At 52.9% G+C, this 12,939-nt stretch overlaps 1 protein-coding gene across 1 annotated transcript; it reads right to left on the reverse strand.

The window, feature by feature from the left end:
* Nucleotides 1-2,782: 2,782 nt before the first annotated feature.
* SUMO3 (small ubiquitin-like modifier 3) lies at nt 2,783-12,431 on the reverse strand. The gene is made up of 4 exons (XM_027547648.1): nt 12,209-12,431; nt 7,572-7,700; nt 5,397-5,468; nt 2,783-4,093 (listed from the first exon to the last, which is right to left on the reverse strand). Exons 1-4 carry the CDS (start codon nt 12,227-12,229, stop codon nt 4,001-4,003), a joined length of 315 nt encoding a protein of 104 aa, XP_027403449.1. The 5' UTR covers nt 12,230-12,431; the 3' UTR covers nt 2,783-4,000.
* Nucleotides 12,432-12,939: the final 508 nt, after the last annotated feature.

The following is a 12,939-nucleotide window of genomic DNA, read 5'->3' on the forward strand; positions in this document are numbered from 1 at the left end:
GGGCACAGGAGCGCTTCCGGGGCGCGGGGCGCGTGCGCGGTGTCCGGGCCCCGAGCCACTTTGTGCGGTCAGCTCCGCCTCCCTGCATCCAGGTTCCAATAGGAAAGATAGCAGATTTCGGAGCCTCGGGCTCCAGCAGAATGTGTGTGAACCGTCTGTTCCGTCCTCGAGGCCTCCGGGGTTTCGCCCCGGGGACGCGGACGGAGGGTGGAGACGCCGAGGAGGGCGGATGGAAGGCCGGGTGGGCAGGGAGGGCGGATGGAAGGGCGGCTGGGTAGGGCGGCCTCTCGCGTGCCGAGTGAGCGGGTGTCGTTCAGATTGTTCTTGGGTTGCACCTGGTACCGTGTTAGGGCTCCTGCGCCGTCACCCGCGCAGTTCAGAGGCGGTGACTTTCAGGCGCAACTGCAGTTAAAGCGAGAACGTCCACGCGGAGAGCGGTTGGTGCTCGGTGGCGACTCCCACGCGGTTTGAGGTTTGAAAAAGTTAGATTGGCGATTGTGGCCGTTTTATGCTCTCAGTCTGGGTTCAGCTTGGCCTGGAGAGGAGCTTTGGAGACCGAGGAGGGAGCAGAGCAGCAGCCAGACACCCCCCTACCCCAGGGTGGATGGGCTTCCCGCACAACCGCAGCCCACCGCCCCACGCCCCGCACGCCCCAGGCAGCAGCCCCCTCGGTCTTCCCCTAGACATCTGCCTCAAGCCAGCATCCACCCCCGCTGCTCTGACTTCTCCACTAATGTGTATCAGGTCACTAGATGAGTCCTTTTAAAATTAATATTCATGGTGGTTCTACAGCTGATTGGCCCATTTATTTATCTACTCCTCTATTGTGTTTCTTAGAACCCCATTCCTAAAAGTTTTTATCTTCACAACACTTATTCCAACATACTGTTGGGTAGAATTTACTACATTATGCCCTGTGTAGTTTTCTAGTATAATATATATATACAACTTATTATCTGTCTCCTTTAACCAGAAACATGTCCCATGAGGGCAGGGAGTTTTTGTCTCCTGTGTTCCTGGATGTGCTGAGAAGCATCTGTTGAGTTGAATAAAACCGTGCAAATAAACCTCACAATGATGCATGTTTGTCAGTAGAGGAATCAACAAAAATTCAGCCTGACATTGTCTTCTCAAATGACCATGGTGATTTATATAAAAACACTGTACTTTAAAACAGTTCCAAAAAGTAATGGGTTTGCAAATACTCCTAAGGTTTCCACCTCCCATTCAAGTAGTTACCTTCTCTGTGATCCAGCTACACCCATCCCCCCATACAGGTCAGGGGTCAGACGGCGACTAAACAATTCTACTTGGAACAGGGCATTAGTGCAGGTGATGAAAAGTACTATGATCAACATGAAGCTCAGACAACAGCACCCATTAGATGCTGGGTGTTGTCTGAACTGCATCCATGTCTGTCACTTGCCGTCTTTCTGAGGTCATTCTGTTGTAGCAGTGTGTGTTCACCGTTTGTGTTCAGCAGTGTGTACCAGGATTAGTTTCAAGTGACAAAAACCCAAAATATGAGGTGCTAACATAATGGAAGTCTCACCTTGCTGTGGCTGGTGGGACAGGCTCACCTTCAAGGATACTTACACTCCCCTCCGTGCATCCTCGCTGAGATTCAAGTTGAGACTAGGCATCCTGTGTTTTATTTGCTAAATCTGGCAATGCTCAGCTCAGGTCAGCTGGTCCTGGTGTCCCAAGGGTTCCGAGCACCCGGTGTGTGATACTTACAGGCTTTCTTTCACCCACTGGACAGGCCGGCAAGTTCAGAATCAACTAGTTTCTTTGGGAATTGAAGTTCTGAGGTATAAAAAGGGTCTGCTTTTTGCAGATTCTTTCCATAAAAGCTGTGTCATGGAGCAGATGAGATTAATGGGTGCGCTCCCACCTGCGCAGTGCAGTGCAGCCAGGCCGGCACCACCCGTGTGCCTGGGGCCAGGGAGTCCTGGGGTATGGGGTTTTGGTACTGAAACTGGGAAAGTGCCAGCTCGGTCCCAGGGCACCCATAATAGAATCAGTAAAGACGAGCCTCTCTCCTACTGAAGCATCGGTTTAACCCAGTGATTCTAGGAGCTGGTTTTACATAACTATTTTAATATATCAGCAGATCTGTTATTCCAAATGCACCATCTGCACACATTTCTAAGATAAAAAGACAACCTCCAGGACACTGCCTGCTTGTCCGTCAGATGCTGGGGGTAGGGCTCAGGCAGCACTGCACTAGGGCTCCCCAGAAACCGCAATGCTCCTGACCTCAGGCACCCTGACATGTCACCCTCCCCACAAGTGCATGGCCTGTCCTCCTGGGCTCCACACCCCCCCACACCTTCTCTGGGCCACACCTCTGCCCACTGCTGCTGTAAGCAAGTCACGTGCTCGCCGCCCCTGAGCTTTCAGCCTGTGCTCACCTCCCAACCACCCCGATACAGTATCACAGTGCAACACAGAAGTTTCCAAATCAGTGTCAACTCACTTCCATTTCTAAACAGATGAGGGAATAAGTTGTCAGCTGCACTGCACAAAGGAAAACAGTCTCACATTCAAACACGAAAAATATCAACAAGCCCAGAGTCACGGTAACCCCCCAGGAGCCCAGGAGAGGGAGGAGGGCTCTGCAGGGGAGGGGGCGGCCTTGGCAGGGATGTCACAGCCTGCAGGAGTGCAGGTGAGCCAGCCTTCAGATGGAAGTCGGAGTGGTCTTGCTGAAGGGTCACTGCAAATACTGAACGTGACACGATGTCCAATCTCCAAACGCAGTATAGAGTGTGAGCCAAGAGACAGAATACCAAACTATATTTACTGTTGACAGTAATAAAGGACAACAAATAATGTACAAATTGGGGAATAAACACAACAGAGCCGCAGACCCCCCGCCTGTGCCCGAACAGCAAGGTACAAAGGAAGTGCAGACTTCTCCAGCAAGGTCTTAGGCGAGCAGGAGATGATGGTGGTTATCCTGCCCAGGTGACCAAAGCAGGCAGCCAGGGGCCATCAGACAGGAGTGAGTCCACACGGAAGGGCAACAGGACAACCATTGGAGGTTAACCAAAACAGACCCCAAAATGCACAGAACTGAAATCACATGTAACGTGTAAGCTCCATACCAACTTGGGGAGCAGAGCACGGTCCTCGGGGAGAAGCCGGGGGCATCTCTCACATATAGCCACACTCTGAAGCAGCTCTTTTACACAAAAACATACCAGCAAAATCAGCAATATTCTATCTTCCTTGTTTACATACAGACCATTGTTACTCATCAGAAGCAAATACTGGAGGAAATCTGAGGCCCTGGCACTGTGACCACAGCAGACGTGTGGGACTTACTTTCTTCTCTGTTAAGAAAAGGGGAAAAGCCCATGTTTGTTGTGTCAGAGCAGCGTCGCCGGCAGTTGGTGGCAATGGGTCCAGGGCCCCAGATCCCACCCAGGGCTGTGTTACTGAAGAACTTCTTACCTTTTAAGAAACATTCCAGTATTTTCCCTTCAACTTTACTATGTTCTGGCAAAGCTTACATTTCTAATATTTAGCATTAAAAAAACCTGTGCCCGCAAGAAACAGTAAGTGAAAGTGTATCTCCCATACCAACCATGACCCCAAAACTCGCCCCACAGAAGCACCCCCAGAGTAGTGACAGTTCTCTCCATGGTTGGAATGAGGGGGGTCAACACCTGGAGTGAGATCCCCGTCTAGACAGAAAGCAGGCATTCAGGCCACAAGCTTGGAGAAAATGTCATAGGAAAATGTCATAGGAGGGAGAAAAATGAAAAAGTAAAAACAAAGCCCAAGTCCCTCACCACGCATTTTACCCAAACACAGGTACCAGGTGATGGGCCTCGGGAGGCTGGGGACCATCACCACGGTGGCACTCAAGTGCATCAGAGCAAAGTCCTTCTGGGGAATGTCCTCGGTGTCTGAGCCTCCCTGCTGATGGGCTTGGCCACACGTCCACTGTTCAATAGCAAACACAGCACGGTGCCACGAGGGGATGGGGGCTCTAGAGGCCGCTCCCCAAGAGGCAGCTGGCCACCCTGGAGCCCCCCGTCTGCTGCTGGAACACGTCGATGGTGTCCTCGTCTTCCATCTCCAGCTGCAGGCACAGAAGGTGTGTCAGTGTCTTCTCGTGCTGGGGGGGACCCGCCCCCACGCACCTGAGCCCACCCTCAAGTCGGCACATGAGGACAGAGGCTCAGCTATGGCTTTCCAGTTAGCCCGCTTCTTCCCCAAGTTCTCCTAACAGAATCCACAATGCTAGCGCCTTGACTGACAGAGAAACTAAGTCCCGTTAAAAGCAAAGTGTCTCAAGTTTTACCGAGAAGTATACAAAAATCAGATTTCAGCTAGGAGTGAGTGACCAGAAGCGGTGAATCCTGGGGACCTCAGAGGTGGGGGGTGGAGTCCATATGGGTGCTGTCAAAGCCAACTCTGTCCCAAAGGAAGGGCTCCCTGCTGGCCTCCCCATCCCGTCGAGTAGCATCCTGCTCAGAAATCAAGAGCAGTACCCCTGAGGGGGGTGGGAGGGCACGGGGAGGACTGTTGCAGACACGACCCAGCACGCACATCAGCACAGAGGCTGGGGGAGCCCATGGCTGCCCCTTCCCTCTGTGTAAGGGGCATGCAGCTCCCCACAGGAGCAGAGATGAAACCTCCACAGAGCAGCCCTTTCACACTGAAGGCTGGCTGATTCTCCCCACGTTCGACCCTGCAGCTGTCTGGCTGACAAGTGACAGGGCTGCAGCCTGGATCCCAGGCTCTCCTTCCATGAGGAGGGATGCGCAGACCTGACAGAGCCGCACGTGGTGGCTGATGCTGGAGGAAATGGAGCACGCCGCACCCCTCTCCACTCATGCCCCTTGGCATCAGTGCTCAGAGCGCAGGAGATGGAGGCAGGAATGTAGCTGCAGACTAACGCTGCAGGTCCAGTGTCCCGACAACACGAGGTGGCGATCACATCTGCCTGGAGCAGGGATGGGGGTGGGGTCGGGGGGTGAGGACGCTGGGCCTCGGCCATGACCCTGGACCACCTCAGCTGAGAACCCAGCCCTCCTGCTCCTTCTCCCAACACAGAGGAGGCTGACAAAGTACATTCTTCTCATTTGAAAATTAAACCTCAAAATTACAAAATCTAATAATCTAAGCCGTTAAGAAAATGTAAGGGGAATTCACTGGCCATCCAGTGGCTAGGACTCTGCTCTTCCACTGCAGGGGCATCAGTTCAATCCCTCGTCAGGAACTACAAGCCATGCAGCACACTTCAAAAAAAAAAGGGAAAGAAAATGTACGGTGTTCTATATGAACAGCAATCAGTAACTCTCAAATGTGAGCGCTCCTGCTGGCAGCTGCCACACACAGGTCGGAAGTAGCCCTTGAGTGCAGACCTGCTGGGTTCCTACCTGTGCTGGGGTGTCTGTTTCATTAATTGGTTGTCCATCAAACCTGAATCGAATCTGTCTCATTGACAAGCCCTGAAAAGAAAAGCAGTTATCATTGTGTCAGTATTTCCTGCTAACACATTAGTTCAAAAAGAATCACACATTCATCAAAACACCAGACTTGTGAATACACAGATTTATGACCCAGTTGACTACAAAGTCTCACCAATGGGCCTGAAGCTCTGAGGCAGCTAGAAAACAACAGAGAGTTCCCCCAGGAAAAGGGAGCCACAGAAAACAGTAAAGAACAAGGACTTTTGAAAATCAGAAATCATGACAGACACAAGACCACCCATAAAAAGCGGGAACACAAAGTCGAGAAAACTTCCCAGAAAAGAGATCAACAGCAACAAGCCCCATGCACAGTTGGAGGAAATGATCCAGATGCACACACCTGGCACAGGTGACTAAATCGGATGGAATCCCACTGGGGAGGGACACAAACTGTCACTGAACTGACAGAAGGTCCAGTTCCTGAACTGAACTGAGTTTCTAGACCAAAAGGCTGAGAACATGCCCAGAAGAGTCTAAGACAAAACTCCCTACCTAAAAGCCCAGGAATAAAGTCCTGAAAGCTAGCAGAGATAAACCACATTACAACAAAGGACGGAGAATCAGAGCATCACTGAACTTTTCACACAAATGGGGGAAACTAGAAGAATATGATGCAGGAACTCCAAAAGAGGAAAATGAATTTCAACTTAGAAATTTATGTGCAGTCAAATTACTCAAGTGTGAAGGTTTATAAAGCAAATCACGTTCAGAGAAGCAGTATTCTTCATATGCTTTCTGAGCAAGATACTGGAAGATATGCTTTATCAAGACAGGGGAAGAAGATTAGTCCAGAAAGATTAGTCCAGGAGGGGGGCCGAATACATGGGCAGAAGGATTCCTGGGAGGCTCTGTGGGAGGACCACAGAGTGGCAGCCCAGGCGGGGCAAGAGGGAGGGGGCCCGGGTGGGAGATAGTGCAGCATGGCAGGAAATGCAGGGCATAAATTCATGATGGGACACCCTGAAATCGACACACACAGCCACCACCAGACCAAGAACAACAGGACTCAGACAAGAGCCAGCAATAAGCACAGGTTGCTATGTGGCTGGGGTGGCTGCCTGGTCACAAAAGCAGCAGAGTCCAGAGCAGGCTGGGTGCAGGGAGAGGGCTGTGTGCGGGGGCAGGGTCTGGCTGTGTGGACCACGGGTCAGAGCAGAAGTCCCACCTTTCACAGGTGAAAATAGTCTCCAAAATCCAAAATTTCTCCACGAAACAATATTTACCAAGAAAAAGTGGAAAAAAGAAAAAGCTGGAATTGATAGTGACCCTCTGAAGAGCAAAGCCTGAAAAGAGCGGAGAAAAAGAGGAAGGCATGGAGCTTTTTCAGGTGTTTTTAATAGTAACAACAAACAGGCCAAGGCAAGGGTTATCAAAGTCAAGAGTAGAAACTAAGGTCAAGGATTTCCGAATCCCCCACAGAGGACTGGCTCCTGTGGAGAGCACCAGGGGCCCCAGGGCACAGTCTGACACACACAAGAGGCGGCCCTTTGTCTTGTAAAGCAGTAAATAAAGGGAAGTGATGCTTTTGAAGTGTGGTGTTGGAGTAGATGCTTGAGAGTCCCTTGGACTGCAAGAAGATCCAACCAGTCCATCCTAAAGGAAATCAGTCCTGGGTGTTCATTGGAAGGACTGATGTTGAATCTGAAGCTCCAATATTTTGGCCACCTGATGTGAAGAGCTGACTCATTTGAAAAGACCCTGATGCTGGGAAAGATTGAAGGCAGGAGGAGAAGGGGACAACAGAGGATAAGATGGCTGGATGGCATCACCGACTCAATGGACGTGGGTTTGGGTGGACTCCAGGAGTTGGTGATAGACAGGGAGGCCTGGTGTGCTGCGGTTCATGGGGTCGCAAAGAGTCAGACACGACTGAACTGAACTGATTAAGTGTGTCTGGAGCAAACTGTGCTAGGGCAGTGTCTCCACAGACACGGAGGAGGAGGGATAGAATCCGTGAGAACCCACTGTTCAGATTCCAACAGCACCAGACACCTGCCCCGCCCAGAGAAGCCCGGCCAGCCTGGACACACATGAGCACACGCACAGGCCCCTGCACGCACATCCCACCGCCCCTCCCCACACCTGGCGCTCGCAGTAGGCCTTCATCAACTTGCTGAGCGGTGTATGTCTCTTGATCTTGAACTGGACCACGGAGCCATCCTGCCCGGCCACCTTCAGGTTGATGTGGTCATTCTCCGTCTTCACTCCCTCCTGCAAAGATACATGCATCTGGGCCTCCACCTGTCGCCCCACAACCACCACTGCTTCTTAAACGTCCCCAGCAATTCAGTCACTGGTGTGTCTGTCGTATTCTTACACCAAACTGACTTGTAACTTCTATCTGCTGAGTCAGGCAAATGTCCTGCCAACCTAGCGTTTGTCGCAAACGTCAGCTTAAGGGGGAAAAAAATCTGTGTAACACCAGAAAACAACAGAGAGAAGATCCGCCTTTGTTGTAAGGTTGCTCTTAGAGTGGAGCACAAGTGACTTATACTTAAGTGTCAGGATGAATAAGACACCAGAGACGATTCTGGCCAGAACGCAGGGTGCACAGTGGCTCAGGGTCCAGACTGCCCGCGGCTTCCCCGCTTGCCTCCCAGGGAGGGCCACCCTCAAGTGCATTCTGGGTTGCCAGTCCCACTTGAACGGGGTCACCGCCCTATCCTATCCATGGGACATGACCCATGGGACACTCCAAGCTGCTGAGCAATCAACAAGGTCTCTGGTCCTTGGAAACTACTGGAAGTTGGTGCAAGAAGCTGGTGTTCCAAGAAGAGCTCAGCCCGAGAGCACACTGCTGGGGAAAAGAGGAGTGTCTGCTTTTTCACAAATGACGAAGCTGACCTAAGTCAATCTGCATAGTCTGGATGAAGACCAAAGCGGTTTTGTGTGCTGTCCTGGCCAAGTTCTCCTCTTCCTGGGGCTCTCCTTCCCCACTGCTCCCTGTTCCAAGCTCTGGGACCTGCTTCCCGCCACATGGAGGAGAGAGGAAAGGAGGCCCCTGGAGACCCGAGTAGGGGAGCTCAGAGTGGCTCTGAGAAGTGGTCCCAGCAGGCAAGACTCTAGCAATGAGCCCCCGTCTGATGAAGCTGGGGGTCCCACGATCAGCACCTCACCACTCACCAGAGACCAAGGATGCTTTTGCTTTTTCATCTTTTCAAATAAAGGTTTAATTTTGAAATAATCCTACATTTCCAAAAAAGCTGCCATACAGAGGCAGAGCGCTCCTACACGCCCACTGGGTCTCCTTGGTGTTAACATCTTGCGTCCTGCCCAAGAACACAACACTAGCACACCACCAACAACAAAACCGCAAGCTTTTTTGTATTTCACCAGTTTTTCCACTAATACCCTTTCTCTGTTTTGTATTTCACAATTTTTCTCCACTAATACCATTTTTCTGTTCCAGAATCTAATCCAGGGTACCTCCTTGCATTTACAGATAAGATTTCCTATCCACTTATTCTTTTATTTCTTTGCTGTTTATTCATTGTGTTAAAATACACATAAAATTTACCATCTCAGCCATTTTTAAGTGTACAGTTTGTAGTATAAAATACAGCCACCGCCACCATCCATCTCTACAATTCTTTTCATCTTATAAAACTGAAACTCTGTCCCCATGAAACCCTCACTCGTCCTCCCCCAGCCACTGACAACCACCATTCTTCAGCCTCCATCAATCTGACTCCTCTAGGGACCTCCTGTAAGTGGAATTACAGTATATGTCCTCTTGTGACTGGCTTACATCAATCAGCATAATGTCTTCCAGGTTCATCCCTGATGTAGCAAACCTGAATAATACCCTGCTGTACACACAGACCAGGCCTGCCTGGTGGCTCAGGTGGTAAAGAGTCTGCCTGCAATGCGGGAGACCTGGGTTCGATTCCTGGGTCAGGGAGATCCCCTGGAGACGGAAATGGCTCCCACTCCAGTTATTCTTGCCTGGAGAATTCCATGGACAAGGAGCCTGGAGGGCTATAGTCCGTGGGATCGCAGAGTTGGACATCATTGAGCCACTAACACTTTCACCCAGCAGTAGAGCTGCTGGATCATATGGAAATTCTGCTTTTAATTCTTTGAGGAACTTCCATTCTCTCTTCCATGGCAGCTGCATCATTTGACATTCCCACCAACAATTCCAACTTCTCCACATCCTCTCCAGCACTTGCTGCTTTCTGTTTTGATTTTTTAAAGCAGCCATCCTAATGAGTGTCAGGCAGTATCTCACTGTAGCTCTATTTGCATTCCCCTGATGATCAGTGATATCAAGCATCATTCCATAAGTTTCTTGGCTATTCATATGTCTTCTCTGGAGAAACATCTATTCAGGTTTTTCTGCTCATTATTTAATCAGGTCACTTATTTTCTTGTTGAGTTTTAGGAGTTCTCTATATAGTCTAAATATTGATCCTTTATCAGATATGCAATGTAGAAGGAAAATCAAAAGGGAGTTGGTGTTGCTCAGAGAGCCCCTCAGACAGAACCCAGAGACCACTGAGGACGGGACTCACGCTCATCTCAACCCAGATGGAATCTGACCTGTGACCACGTCCTGTCCTGACGAAGCATCCAGGACACCTGCCCAGAACTCGAGACGCCTGTGGGACCCTGACCCTGAACCAACGCGTGACAGCCACCCCTTCGGGACACACATTTCTTTCTGTGTCAGGGTTCAGCCTCGTGGCTCTTGCCTTTTTAAGCCCCTGATTCTTTCTTACCCAGAAAGCTCTTTGTTTTACCCAAATCTGTGTCTCCCAAATCACAATTCTTAACACCCCAAATTACTTTCTTATTTGCAGCCTTCTGTGGCTTTTTTTGGGTTGATAGTGATTTGAAAATATCATCTCCCCTTTCTGTGGCTGCATTTTTACCCTGTTCTTTTATCAGTGTCTTTTGATGTACAAAATTTTTTAATTTTCATAAGTCGTTTTTTTTTTTCATGACACCTGTGTCTTTGGTGTCGCAATCAAGAAATCACCACCAAGTCCAATGTCGTGGAGTTTTTGTCCTATGCTTTCTCCTAAAAGTTCTATTGTCTTAATTCTCACATTTAGGTCTTTGATCCATCTTGACTTAACTTCCCAATTTAGTGTTGAGAAGGGGCGAACTGCATTCTTTTGCACATAGATGATGCATTGACTTTCTTAATGAAAAAATATGGGTGTGTTTAAAACAGAGAGATGCAGGGACCAGAACGCAAACAGAAAGAGGGCGGCGGCTACAGACCAGGAAGAGGAAGGCCAGACCCGCCGCGAATCCCTAAGAATCAAAACTTGGAAAAAAGGAAAGAGAAGGAAGAAACCCTAAAAACCACAGCAGGGTTCACCCGGTCAGTCCCCTACCTGGACTCTCCAGGGGAGGCAAACTGTCTTCCCAACTGGTCCACAAGGTTTTCTTTGCACCAAGATGGCCTGGGGGTATGCCTCCTACCCCCTCCCCTCCAGGCCCGAAGGAGAGAGCATCTCTGAGCCAGAGCAGCCCGGAAGGAACCGAGGCCTCCGAAGACAAGGGTGGGGCGTGAGGCACAACCAGCTCACTGTCTTGGAAGTAGTTAAAACAAGTTAATTCTACTGAACTAGGCCTTGGACATTGAACACGTGGGAGTGTTAAGCTTAAGCGCACCCAAAGGATGAGTATTGAGCGTATTTCACTGTATCTCACTGCATTTAAACTCTGGAAGAGGAGACCACCTAGAGGTCATAAAGGCAGGCAGTTACATCTCCTCCCACCCCCACTGGAAAAGCAAAGGCAGCTCCGAGGAGGCTCCAGGGCGGAAAGGGCCGCGTCCACCGGGGCCCCACCGTGGGATCCCGTCTAGGGGCTCCGTGCAGGCGCACCCAGCCTGCCTCTGCCTCCCGTGTGCACTGGGGCGCGATCTCCAAGCAGCAGCAGCGGGGTTCAAGAGAGAGGCTGCGCGCAGAGCGAGAGTGCTGACGAAAAGCTCCAGAAACCCGTTTCCAAGACTAGTTTTCAAGACCGCGGACCTTCGCGAGGACTGCCGGCCAGGGCAGCAGCAGACTGCGGAGCGGGATGAGCACACACCCAAGGGGCCGCAGTGGATCCAGACAAGTCAGGCCTCTCGGAGCCCCCGCCCGGCCTGCGCCCTCGGCGTTCCGCAGCGAGGACTGAGGAGGGGACCACGCGCACGCGGGCAGTAGAGCCCAGGCCGGCCGGTTCCCGTGAGGTGCACAGTTAGGGAGGGTCCCGGCGAAGGAAGAGGTCCTGGGGAGGGGCGGTCCCAGAGAGGGTTTCGGGACGCGGGCGATGTCGGCGGATGGAGAAGGTCCAAACTAGAAGCGCCGGCTCTTCCAGACTCGGGCCAACGGGGCGGGTCTCCCCGCACAGCAAACTGGGTTGGAGCCGGAGGGGTGGAGCTCGAATAGTGGACGCGGGACTTGGGCGGAGTCGGAGCGCGAGGGCGGAGTCTGGGTAGGGGCGGGGCCTTTAAGGGGCGGGGCCCGAGGGAGGGGTCTGGGTAGGGGCGGGGCCTGGAAGGAGGGCGGGGCGCGAAACGGGCGGGGGGGAGGGGAACCGAGCGGGGCCGGGCGGCGTGGGGGAGGGGTGGAGGGAGAAGGGGGGAGGGGAGGCCCAGCGGCGCGGCTCGACACGGGTCCCAGCGGCCGGCGGCGGAGGGCGGCGGGGCCCGGGGAGCGGGCGCGGGGGCGGCGCGGGCGTGGGGGTTGAGTCCGGCCCGGCCCACACCCGCCGGCCCTTACCTTGGGCTTCTCCTCGGACATGGCTGCGCTCGGAGGGCAGCGGGACTGCAGGCAGCCCCGGGCGAGCGACTCACGCTCTCGGCCCGCCGCTCTCCCGCCGCAACTGCTCGCGGGGCCGCGCTTTGCCCCCAAATCCCTGCGCGCAGGTTGGCCGGCGCGGGTCACGTGGTAGTCGCGCGTGCACGAGGCGCGCTCCCGGACGTCGGGCGCGTGCCCGGTCGGCCAGGGTTCCTGGCTGTTGGAAATGCGTCACCGGGCGGGCCCTGCGCGGTCAGGCGTCTGGCCTTCGGGGGTGCTCCGGGCAGCTAGGCCTGGGGCCGCTGGAGGAGTGGGGTCGCGCTGCGACTCGGGGAGCGCACAGAGCAGCTAGGGTCGAGGTCAGGGGCGGTGCATAGGGCAGCTGGCGTGGCAAGGCGTAAGCTGTGGGGCAGGGGGCGCTGGGACCCAGAGGTGCCCGGGGCCAGCGAAGGTCCGGGAGCGCGCTGGAAGGCGCGCGGACACCCCGAGGGGGCGCACTGGGACCCCCAAGGGTGCACAGAGATCCAAGCCATGAGGCCTGACACCTGATCTTGTAGCCTGAGAATGGCCTGTTCACCTCTTCAGTCCCCTTCTCCCGAAGTGGCCACTCATCTACCGCAGCTCCACCAGCCAAGCCCCATTGCACTCACTGACTCCCGTGTAGTGCGTTCCTTTCTCAGAGGGAAACAAGGAAAATAAAGCAGGCCAGGCGA

This window comes from Bos indicus x Bos taurus, chromosome 1 (genome assembly GCF_003369695.1).
Source record: "Bos indicus x Bos taurus breed Angus x Brahman F1 hybrid chromosome 1, Bos_hybrid_MaternalHap_v2.0, whole genome shotgun sequence".
Taxonomy (NCBI): domain Eukaryota; kingdom Metazoa; phylum Chordata; class Mammalia; order Artiodactyla; family Bovidae; genus Bos; species Bos indicus x Bos taurus.

Coding starts and splice junctions, on each gene's coding strand:
- SUMO3 (XM_027547648.1), bottom strand. CDS start 12,229: ATGTCCGAGGAGAAGCCCAAG. Junction 7,701..12,208: donor TGTCCGAGGAGAAGCCCAAG/GTAAGGGCCGGC, acceptor GTATCTTTGCAG/GAGGGAGTGAAGACGGAGAA. Junction 4,094..5,396: donor AAACAGACACCCCAGCACAG/GTAGGAACCCAG, acceptor CTGTGCCTGCAG/CTGGAGATGGAAGACGAGGA.